The sequence below is a fragment of the Hevea brasiliensis genome, chromosome 10 (assembly GCF_030052815.1).
Source record: "Hevea brasiliensis isolate MT/VB/25A 57/8 chromosome 10, ASM3005281v1, whole genome shotgun sequence".
Taxonomy (NCBI): Eukaryota; Viridiplantae; Streptophyta; class Magnoliopsida; order Malpighiales; family Euphorbiaceae; genus Hevea; species Hevea brasiliensis.
Window position 1 is genome coordinate 16,530,433 of NC_079502.1, and position 12,343 is coordinate 16,542,775.

Genomic DNA, 12,343 nt, shown 5'->3' on the forward strand with positions numbered 1-12,343 from the left:
ATGAATTATCTGTTATATGTGATGGATGTGCATTTCATAATAGAATTATACTACTTGTAGGTAGTTATAGAAATTACATTTGTAAGTAATAACTAAACTCTCTGAGTGAAACATAAGAAGAGAAAAAATTGAATAATAAATTATTATTATTATTAGACTTTTAGTTTAATTGTGCGATTAATTATTGGTTATAGGCTATTAGGGAATTTAAAATGTAAAGCTAGAGGTAGTCTTTTCCATTTCTCACCATGATGGTGAATAATTTTAAAAGAGGTAGATAAGGAGAAAGATTCAAATTCGAGACCTCCCTACTCCTTCCACCTTTTAAGGTATAAAAAAAAACAACCAGACTATCCCTCATTGGCAACAAACTCTCTTGTTAGTGAATTAGTTACCAAGCAATTATGCATATCATGGGTTTGTTATAGGGACGACACATAGCAATGACTTAAAGAAACCAGTGAATATTGGTGGTGGTGGTAGGGAGGAGTAAGGTGTGAGCAAATTGGTATACGCTCGATCTAACAACTAGTTAATGAGCTCAGTAAAAAATTGCTCATATTCATTTATAAAGTTAATTTAATGAACAAGTTTGACCAAAATTTTTTAGCTTGTATGTTAAACTAACAAACGCGAACACAATTAAGTTCATTTTAATCATCAGATTAGCAGAATATTACCTTCAAATGATAGTAAGATATGAAATTCTGCACCTCACTGACTGTATATAAAGAGAATACTGCAATCGCATTATTGGAAGGTGAGAATGAATGCACCATAATGTCGTTATGTTTATGGAGGGTGATTACCATTAACTAGCATGGCCATCGGTCCGATCCGGACCCGTTTCAGCTGGAATCGATAGTTCAACTCCTAGAAAGAGAGTGGAATAAAATCATATCAAGTCAATTTAATTCTAATCAATATTCGTCCAGTTTAAAGGTGACTCTAGTTTTTATTTTTGACAATTTCTGCTCCAGTTCAAAAATGGTTTAGTTCACATGGCACCCTTTAAAGCCACCACTTTTGTTTTCAGAAAAAAAAATAATAATAATTTGAATCAGACTAAAACCAAAAATCGAAATCGCCAGTTCCAGTCTAATTTCGAACTTAGGGAGAAAGGGTGAAGCCAGCCCTCAATAGCAAGTCAGTCTTGAACCGTTGATTCATGCTGGTTCTGAGTTTGCACAAGCCGGTCTCGTTCTAGTTCTGGTCTTGAACCAGCCCTGATCAAGTCTACCATCCACCCAATTACAAGGACTGTTTAAGTTTATGAACCTGCAGCTGCAGGCTAGACTCATATTGAAAGAACAATATTGATGATGATATAATTTAAATTGCGTGTGGATGATGGATGGGCTGCCATGCAGTATCAAGTAGCGTTTGTCTTATAGATAGAGGCTGCCAATGGATAAGGATTTTGAACCCACAGATGCTTTAAGTTTGAGAAGCAACCAGACGCCAACATAGTTGGGGTGATCCAAAATTATTTCAAATATAAGATCACGCTGTTCGTTTTGGCCTTTCTGATTGCTTTTCTATAATTAACAATCAGAAATTAAGTAATACAAGCTCCACCACATGGTCAAGATATGCTAAATCCATAATTTTTACATAAATATTACACAAGGACAAAGCAGTGGATGAGAGATATGGTGGCTTTTCATTTAGGCTGCTTCAGCAAATCCAACTCTCAGGTTCCCATAGTCAAACACTGTGTGATAAGGGCCCATGAATACATCTCCCAAAATCCTGCATCATACCAGCAATACTAATAAGATTTCATTGTCATGGCATTCACAAGTGAATTAGACAAAATCCCCTAATGAATGTCACTCTTTTTCACGGTGCTACTAGCTAGCAAGCAATACAATTAGTAAATACTATATTAACCCGATCCAGAATAGTTTGGGTCATTTGAGAAAATGTCATTTTGGTTCCGCTGTGTCCCGAGAAAAAAATAAAATAAAAAATAAAAAAGAGGGTAGGTTTAAAATCTCTATGTCGAATCTCATAGAACCAGGCTTGAAATGCTATCAATATATCTGATCAACATGATGTTGACATCATATATATTCAAGAGTCCATTTCTGTTTAATTAACTGATTTCTGTGATTCTGAGGTCCTAGTTTGGTCAGCGCTACTGACTATGTGCATCAGCAACAAATGATATGATAAATCATTAGGATGATATAAGCAACAATGGGAGGGAAAATTACCATAGAGGTCCATGAGGAGGGGGCACGTCCAAAGCAGTAAATCCACTAATGCATTGAGCTGAAACTCCCTCTCCTACTTTAAGAACGTACTGATCCATGGCACCACCATTGAGAAAATTTTTCAAAAACAAAATAAACAAAGATCAGCATAATAACAGAAAAGGAAGACAAGAAAACATTAAAGCAACTGAATTTGGACACTTAAATATGCACTTTTCAGGCTAGGTTGATTAGCTCCCTAACTCAACTATAAACCTAGTATAATTAGTTACTTCCAAACATAATAATAAAATATCAAGCATATATTTTAACCTTTCTATTACAATCAACCTGGCCTGACTAGTATACAATTACAATGCCCCAAACTATTTCTTGAAATGTGCATATACCATAACCAATCTTTGTCATACAACCTCCTTCGCTCCTTACAAGGTAAAATTTTGCACAACCCAAAATGAGATGCAATAAATTTCACCATATAGGAAGAGAATGGTTACCCTAAATCACCTTTTATCCCTTTCCCCTCCTAGAAAAATCTTGAAGCCAACCCCACCCCCTCCATTCTCCACCCTTCCCCATCAATGAACCCTACATTCTCCAAATCATGATATAACTGCCATATCAGCCATTAGAGCCACTAACAATTGGGAAACACCAAATTGAACATATCTTTTCTATTAGAAATTAATTCATAACAAGTCTGACAATATTTAAACTCTGTAACAACTGCCTTTAAGCTTAATAAAGTAAAATGGATGTTGAAAATGGTGAAACAAGAGCGAAAACATAATAAATAAATAAACCAAATGAAATTTATGTTCTTTTTATTAGAAACAATATAACATACCTGCTCTGGTGTAAGGCCAAATACTTTACCACCAATTGTGAATGAGACGTGAGGCATGGAAGATAGACTGCCACAATCAACTGCTGATTCTCCATTTGGACTGGGCAATCGATCACATAGCTGAAATTGCAAGGAAGAGCACTGGTTATTGCAAGACAATTTTCCTCCACAAAAAAGTGAATTAGAAGGGATAACTTACTTCATTCACGTAGTTCAATATCTGATCTTCTGTCTGATTTAGCTTTATACGATTTTGCATCCATACAATCATCATCTCACAAGCAGCACACATAGCATCTTGTACACCATTAGATACTTCGTCTGTAGTTTCATCCACCACGCTCTCAATATTTGTACTGAAAAAATGGAGTTGATTTATTTGTCACACCATCGATGTAGTACCCTTAACAAATCAAGTGACATACCAATATTACTAATTAGGGGTGTGCATGGTTCAATTCAGGGATTGAAAAATCCCCTCAACTGAACTGAATTCTTTAATTTTTTAAGAACCAGAACCAAACCAAATTGAAATTCATTTTTGTCTGATTCTTTGGTTCTCACCATCCACCAAGCTAAAGAATTTTTTAACTTAAGGAAGGCCAGAATAGGCCCCATGTGTTGGCTTAAAAGCCACTAGAATTTGATGGCAGACCCAAAAACCCTTTGCAGCCAATGTGGGACAATCCCACATCCTTAACCTTTTTTTTTATTATTAAGATACCATTTTTCCTAATCAAATCTTTCAATTTAAATCTCCATATTATATAAATGACCTACCATTTTAAAGAAATTACAATATATTATAATGTAAAATTAAAATTTCGCCATATTATTATTATTGTTACAAATTTTTAAGGTTTACATTTGGCTAGTAATCATATTTTAATATTTCAAATATTTGTTATTGTATGTGATTAATTGCAGTTTTTTATTTTAACATGAATAATTGTTGGCTTAACGGTTGAAGACAAAATTTAAATATGAAGAGATCTCTACTTCAATCCCTACCACGCACTTTTTCTACATATTTTTTTAGGTTTAATTTAAAACTTCTTAAAAAAGATGTAGTTTTTAGTTAAACAACATTTTATGGATTAAATTTTTTATTTTCTTTTAGTTCATTATGTAATTCATTTAATAACTTTTAAGTTATTTTATTAAATGTTATGACATATTTAATTTTTTTATTTTTAAAGAAATCATTTGTAGTATTTAACTCTTTATAGTTCATATACACCAAATACTTCATACAATTTATTCATACAAAACTTAATTAATTATGATAAAATCAATTACACTTACCCAATTATATAATAAGCTTTAATTTTTTTTATTAAACATATTCATTTAGTTTATAAATAAAAACATACTATGATATACTAATTATGACTTTTAATCATAAATAAATTAGAGTTAAAAAAAAATCTAATTTCATTGATTTAGCGCATATGTGAGTGTGTGTATTGAATATAAATAATCAATTACATAAAAATTACATAATGTACCTAACAAATCATATATATATATATATATAGTCAGTTATAGCTTCTATTCAATTATTGATAAAGAACCAGAACCATACATAAACAGTAAAATAAGTTCGGTCCAATCCGGTTTCTAACTTCTTTTTCAGATTTCGTTCCATTTGGTATTTCATTTGGTTTGAGAAAATAAGGAACCATGCACACCCTAGTACAAATATTGAAATTGCAACTAGGTAGAAAGCTCACCTGACACCCCGAGCCCCATCAAAAGTACAAAAGCCAATTTGAGAGCAGATCTTTTGCGGTTTTGCCTGCTTTAGGAAAGGGGGAAATAGTAAAATAAAGTAGAAGCCAGTTCATTGAAAGGAGTTCAAGGATAAAGTTGGCCACAAAAACACAAATCTTAACCGGTTGCATCAAGTCTACACAAATGTACTCGGAAATGGAAGAGTAGTTAGGAACCATGAAAAGAAAATGAAACCCCATAAAATTTACCTGAGCCATCAGCATTTCCAGTATGACTTTCCCATATTGTGCAACTACTGTCTTGCATTCTTGGCTTACAATACCAGAGGCTCCAATGGCACGATTAATTTGAGTAATCACAGTCTACGGATGTGAAAGGGTATAGAAACATAAATCAAAAGAAACTTCATTTCAAAGAGAACATAATTCCATGATCATAATGAAGCCAATCAACGTCCAAGCAATAAATGATACAATCATATGGCAAAATGACTTGACTATTTTTTTCAAAAGGGGAATGATTATCCCTCTGAATAGTATAAATGTTTCATATATCAAAGGGTAATGATAGACCCAATTGTCTGACAAAAATTCATGTAGTTCTTTTGCTGCACTGTTCAAAAAGTAAATGAAATTCAATGATAGGGTTCAAAATGACAACACAATCAGAAATCATCTTAGACACACTTCAAGAGAAGGTTGTTCAACATGGATACTTGTAGCTATGTAAAACTTGTAAATGTTCTATTTAAGCCAATTGGCGCAAGGAAAGAAATAAGAATACAGAATTTTATGCAAGTTTTCATTTTGTATCCATGTCAAAAGAAAAGAACTAAAAGGCAAAGATGAAAAATCCATTACAAAGTTATTTATAGTAATGCCAAGGTAGTCAAAAACAAAAGGCAATGTGCTTTCATCACCCAAGGTGCAAGGCACAAAATAACCACTTGTCCGAGTGAATTGAGGTTCAAAAAGAAGTCAAAAATTTCTCAAACATTTATTAAAAAGAATAACATAAACATGTGTAAGGAAAAAAATGCTGGCAAGCATCTTTAATCAAGTCAAGAAATTTTAAACAGATAAGAAAGGAAAAAAAGTTGTGAAAGATAGCTATGTGTTGAAGCTAAATTTGCAGCCCAACATTTCTGCGTTCAGGTTTGAGTCATTAGGATTGTTCAAGTAGTTATATTTCCATCCAAAGTCGCTTTTCTTACCACTGGGCTGAAGAATCAATGGCATCCGCCATCTAAATTACAAGAATACAAAAGATGAAGTACAGAACAAATTAAAAACAAAAATACAATAGAACAAGGAACTAGACAGGGGGAACCAGAATATGCTGGTTGAAAAGAATGTTGTGGCACATACAACAAAAATAGAAGGTTTTAGTTATTGACTGGAAAAGGAGAAGAGGAAAATTAAAATAAAATCATATAAGAAATGTTTGTAATTTTCTTAATTGAAAAGAGGAGTGGAAAGAAACAAAGAACAAAAAAAATTTATAAATGTGTAAAGAGTTATGATATATATATATATATATATATATAGAGAGAGAGAGAGAGAGAGAGAGAGAGAGAGAGAGAGAGACATAAGAGTTAAAAAGAGAAGAAAAAAAACAGTAGAAGGATTGAGAGAGAATGAGAGAGAGTTAAATTTGTATCGACCAGAATACCCCTCTGTAAGTAGAAGAGTACGAGCTCTAAATAAGAAAATTTTAAAAAAATAAAAAAATAAAAAAAAAAAGGAAAAGGAAAAGAAAATAGAGACTTTAAGGCCCTCTTTTCAAACAGATGCAGGCCTCAAACCTGACCTAAGGATACATGCAGCAAGCGCATGCTTTGCTAAATGTTCCCCATCTGTCTTTGGCTACACTAATAAATCCTAAAATATAAAAATCATACATGCATGTTTGGCATTATAATGCTCAACATATCAAGTAGGAGTTTGGGAGAAATGAGTAACAGATAATGTTGCCCAGAGTAAATACCGTTGGGCCCGCCAGTAAAGAGGTTCCAGAATCAGCAATTGCCTTACAGCCATTACCACAAAGTCCTGAAAAACAATATACACATTATCTCTCAATACTGTAACAAGCAAAATTGCCAAATCAATAAAGAGAAGTGGCTCAAACTGAATATAACAACAGGACGCAATATGTTCTGTATGATTACCTGTTGATTCATTGCCAACTAATATGTCACCCATATCGAACTGTGAAACAGAGAATACGTTACAAAGAAATTTAAAAAAAAAAAATGTTTAGAACAGAATATGGATGAAGAGTGCAAACACTGGGGGAATTTGAGAAGCTAACCTGCCAATAACCTTTTTGAGTCACTGGAACATATGTGTGCTCACCCTTGTAATGATTGGAATCAATCCCACCAAACACAATTTCTCCTCCTTCTTCTCCTTTAACATTGCGGTTTAACCAAAATGAAAAAACTTGTTCCGTAACAAGACCTTGATTGACCATATTATACCTATAAAAACAGCATCATAATCAATTAAGCAGAAAAATAAAATTCAATTAAATAACACTAAATATAATTTTCAAATTTCAAAGTAGAAAAAGATCCATTTACCAAAGCATATTAATCATTTTATATGATAAAGAAGATATATTTATCATGGTATCTTCAAACAAGCCATTCTCAGAATTTGGCAGCTGAGATGGACTGACTTACCAAACTGGAACAGCTTTCCCAACTGAGATCTCTTGAAACCCAAGTCCAAGAATACCATCAAACTTGGCGGCCAAAAATGTGACGCCTGGCTCTTTTGTTGCCTCAATAAAATCCTAATGGCAAAAACACATTATTAGTGGTAACTCTTACAATAATACTGAGTTGAAAAACACCTGAAATATGCATCTTCAAAAACTTACCTGATTCCTAACAACAAAATCACCCACTTTGACATTGTCCTGGCTAAAGAAACCAGCAATTGAACCAGTTCCATACTGGATTGCAGCGGAGGTACCTGCAACAATGAGGAAAAAATGATTAATCTGAAATATGTGAATTTACTTATATATATGTTGAAATATGTAAAGATAGTTAGCTGCCAAGCAAATCTTCATCATCTCTACTTCTTCATTTCTCTCTTCTATTTTTTCAATATATATTAAAAATTATATTTATTTTTATTTAAGTATATTTTTATAAATAATATAAATAAAGTCTTATTATTTTTTCCTCCACTGACTAACATTGCTAGCTCCACCACTGGCTCACTGCCAAAATGAAGCACATTTGCCATTAAATTAAAGAAGAAACATGCTAAGATTAAATGAATCATCAAATAGTAGACAGAAGATTATTCCAAGTTAAATTAATCTATTTTCCCCAGTTATAATGTAATAGAAGGACCCTTTTATGGCAATGTTGCATAAAATTCATATAGACTAAAGGAAAATTCTTGTCCATACCAAGGCATTACACCAAACCAATAGGTGAATGCCAAGCATGAGTGAGTGTATAACACTCAAAGCACATGACAATCATTCATTACTAAGTGTAAAACACTCAAGGACAAGATACTTGGCACTTGCCTGTTAGTTTGGTGTAGTGCACCTGATGTAGGCAAGTTTTTCCCAAGACTTTTAGGGTCAAATGGAGCTAATCCCAAATTCCCCCACTAACGTGACTATAAATAAGGAAAATCAAGAAAAGGGTGGGAGAAGGTGGTTTAATCTCATTGGAAAGCATGCTTAAAGTCTTAAAGACTTAAACCAGGAAAAGAGAGAGAGAGAGAGAGAGAGAGAGAGAGAGAGAGAGAGAGAGATCATACCATTCTTCTCATAGGTGCTTGATTCACTAGACTTGTACTTGGAATGGAAATAGCAAGCAAGCTGCAGGCAAATGGAAAACCATTCATATTAGTTTCACCAATGAAGTGCAATAAAAGAAAACGAGCAATAACTTGATAGAAACTTCAAATAACGAAAAAGGAATAACAAACCCACCGAGAAATAACATTTTGATGAGGGTACCCAAAGATTAGAACTTCCAGTGTCAAATATCACGGTGAAAGTCTGGGAAGGTGTCCCAATAGCAATTTCACCATAATATTGAGCATCCAAGTAGTTTTTCAGTGCAACAACATCAGTATCGCCAGAGTTCCCAATATTATCATAAATATTATACTTTTTGGTAGCAACTCTCATTGCTTCCCCTTTTGTAGAGTCAAGGGTTCCCACAGGATGGTTGACTTGATCTAACTTTTTCTTTTTTAAACCAATTCTGATCAACCCACCATTGTGTGTAGAAAGAACCACAGGGAATAAAAGGAGAAATGCCATCCAGAGAGCACTGAATTTAGTTCCCATGTTGAAAGCTGCAAATACACCATAATTGCAGATTATTTCTTAGAGATGATTCAAGGAACCTAACTTGACAACAATTATGATAACCAATAAAATAGACACTGTTTGGTTGCAGAGTAACACAGGGACCAAAAAGAAAAATTAAATTCCACATCTTTACAATCATCATACAGCACTTCCATAGGAGTAAAATCTTTAATCAATTGAGTATTATTACCATACATGACATAAATTTATGTTCTTTTCACTTTGCTCTAGCATCAGAACTACAAATAAATCATCCTACATGGAAGAGTTGGCACATATCCCACTAGTATAATTACAAAGGCAATGAACAAACCCAAAAAACCCCATTGGATTGTTCAAAGGAAAAAGTGGGGAAAAAAGTTGTCGACACTAGTAAACATCATACTATACTCCAAACATAGAACAATTGCAGGAATTTGAATACTAATGCATGTAATATCAACATGTCTTGGGATCATGATCATAAACACATCACAATGAATAAAAGCATTCCCATTGATTTTCTTACGTTTTCTCAGCAATCAACAGCAGTTTACAAGATTAAAAAACAAAATAATTCACAAACAATTGAAATTAACAACAGTAAGAATTGAAATTAGCAACGGATAGAATTTGACTATTCCAAAAAGAAGACGAAGAAGAATAGCAGACCTCAGAGAAAGTAGATAAAGTGGAGAAGCAGACAGAGAGTATTGAAATTACCAAGAAATGAGACCTATCAAATATATTGGGAATGTAGAAGGCGAGAGATGAGAGAAGTTTAGTGTGTTTTTTGTCGATAGGTATTGCCTACTGTGCGGACCGTTGATCTCAGTTTGATCGACTCGTGATTGCTTTTGTTTCAAATTTTCGTGGACCCCTCGACGATGTGGCGTCTCTTTAGTGGCGGAACGTTGTCGCACGGTGACGTTTATAGCGGACTGCCGGACTCCACCAAATCTTTCTACTAGTCTTTTGCTCAACTGCCAGTCCACACCCGACGGCGACCGTCGGAGGGAGAGACCACTATTACTCATTTAAAATTTAAAAAAATATATATTATTTTAAAATTAAAAATTTTTTATAAAGAAAAAAATAAATTAAATAAAAAAATTTAGAAAATATGATGTGGTATACTATATAGAAAGTTAAAATTTCTAAATTAATTTTTAAATTTTAAATGAAAATTTTTTAATTTTGAAAAAAATGATTAAATTGTTTAACATTAAAGATTTAAATTTATTTGATAAAAACCTTTATTTTATGGAAAAAGCCTATTTTTTTAATTATAAACTTAGTTATACGTTTTAACTCTTAAAAATGCCATTGGAGACTAAAAATTTTATAATTTAGAAATTTCAAGTTTTCAATCCAAAAGCTAATGTTTAATATTATGCCATCAAATTTTAAGATAATTATAAAAATACTTTTTATTAATAATTTAATCATATATATATAATTAAATATATCAATTCATTAAAATATAAAAATATTAATTAATAATTTTGTATAGATTGATTTTTATATTATTAAAAATTAATATAATTTAAATTTTTTATACATAATTAATAAAATTTATCACATAAAATTTCTCTTTTTATAGAAACTCTTGTCTCTTCTCTCTTCTAAATTTTTTATTCTTCCTTTTTTCTACTTTCATTATTTCCTTTTTTTTTTTGTAACTTTTATTTTTTTATATTTTCTTCGAATGACTTTCAAACCTATACCATTTCGGAATGTATTCGGGGAATTTATTTTTAGATTTATCCTTATTTATAGATTTTAAGTTTATTTATCTTCTCTTTAGTGATAGTTATTATATTTTGTTTCCATTTTTATGGTGGTTCCTCTTCTTCAGAGAGTTTGTTATTAGTTCTTCTAAATAAAAGTATGATCATTGATTTTATTTTGTTGAAGATTTTATATCATAATTTACAAATATAGATATTCTATCAATTAAGCCTAATAGTGCTATCCTTATTTATAGATCTTGAGTTTATTTGTATCCTCTTTAGGGAAAGTTATTATATTTTGTCTCCAATTTTATGGTGGTCCCTCTTCTTCTCAGAGTTTGGTATTGGTTCTTCTAAATAAAAGTATAATCATTGATTTTATTTTGTTGTAGATTTTATATCATAATTTGCAAATGTAGATATTCTATCAATTAAGCCTAATACTGGTACATATTCCTCCATTGATGCATAGTGATTAGAATTCATATGTATGTATCATAAGCAACAAATTCCTAGAAAAACGATCTAGGTATTAAAGATCCGAAGAAATTATTTTATTGTCCAAATCAAACAAAGGACTAGTAAATACTTGGAAGATTTAAATCTTTTGTCAAAATCATTTTTAAATAAAAAGATCTAATATCATCTACGTTAGAATTATTATTAAATGAATTCAAACAACTTTTATTTTTATTTTTATTTGTTAAAAGATCAGTAAACTCTATTGACTATAACAGTGGATTCTATGTCTACTTTATATGAGTGGAGTCTTGTACTTTCTATAATTATTTGTAAAGCTTGAGAATTTATTGTTATTAATGAATTTATATTTTTTAAAAAAGTAAAATATATCACATAACATATAATAAATATAAAATTATCTTCTTTTAAGAAAAATAAAATTATCTTTACTAGTAATTTTTAATTTAAACTCTATTTTTGTTGTTAAATTATCAAATGATTTTTAGTTAATTATAATTGTTGATGATAAATAAATGGTTGTTAACTATTTGCTAAAAATTAACTCCAACTCTCATTCTATTTAACAGTATTGTTGAGAAAAATACTTTTTAATATATGTTAATTATAGGGTATTAAAAATTATTTAAAATTAAATTTGATTTGTTCTAGTTATAAAAACTCTAAAATAATAAAACCACTTTTTTTAGAAGCATTTAAAAGGGTTTTTTTTTTTTAAGCAGTGTTTTAGTCCAGAACCTCAATGCCAAACAGGGCCTAAGAGATCACCTAAAAAATATTATATTTTTTTACTGCAATTATAGGATTTGTATTGAAAAGTGAGAAAGAATTTCATTAATGAAAAAAGATATGTACAGAAATGAGCTCACATAGCTTATATACACATCAACTGCCTAATAACCAATTATCTAAAAAACTAACTAATTGAGTAGCAAAGATTCTACAAGAGTTAATAGCCTAACTAATCTCGATGCGTTTATCATGAGCTAATACCTTGT

The 12,343-nt window shown here is 31.4% G+C and overlaps 1 protein-coding gene across 3 annotated transcripts; it reads right to left on the minus strand.

Moving 5' to 3' along the window:
• Positions 1–1,365: 1,365 nt before the first annotated feature.
• Positions 1,366–9,961, minus strand: LOC110664583 (cyprosin). Of its 3 annotated transcripts, none has more exons than XM_021824311.2 (14): positions 9,805–9,961; positions 8,767–9,137; positions 8,592–8,652; positions 7,687–7,781; positions 7,487–7,599; positions 7,114–7,282; positions 6,971–7,010; positions 6,787–6,851; positions 5,049–5,162; positions 4,800–4,864; positions 3,266–3,422; positions 3,067–3,186; positions 2,220–2,308; positions 1,366–1,752 (listed from the first exon to the last, which is right to left on the minus strand). In XM_021824311.2, the coding sequence occupies exons 2-14, from the start codon at positions 9,127–9,129 to the stop codon at positions 1,668–1,670; spliced, it is 1,536 nt and encodes a 511-aa protein (XP_021680003.2). In that variant the 5' UTR covers positions 9,130–9,137; positions 9,805–9,961; the 3' UTR covers positions 1,366–1,667. The 3 variants fall into 3 exon arrangements, with proteins under 3 accessions (XP_021680003.2, XP_021680001.2, XP_021680002.2); XM_021824309.2 differs by having other exon boundaries at positions 4,800–4,867; XM_021824310.2 differs by having other exon boundaries at positions 4,800–4,867; positions 9,856–9,880.
• Between the last annotated feature and the right edge of the window lie 2,382 nt (positions 9,962–12,343).

Bases quoted from the DNA above. Each gene is read 5' to 3' on its own strand.
- LOC110664583 (XM_021824309.2), bottom strand. From the start codon at position 9,129: ATGGGAACTAAATTCAGTGCTCTCTGGATGGCATTTCTCCTTTTATTC. The intron at 7,011-7,113 runs GTTAGCTTCTCA...TCTGTTTCACAG, and splicing joins CTCAAAAAGGTTATTGGCAG to TTCGATATGGGTGACATATT. The intron at 5,163-6,786 runs GTATTTACTCTG...TCACATCCGTAG, and splicing joins CTTTACTGGCGGGCCCAACG to ACTGTGATTACTCAAATTAA.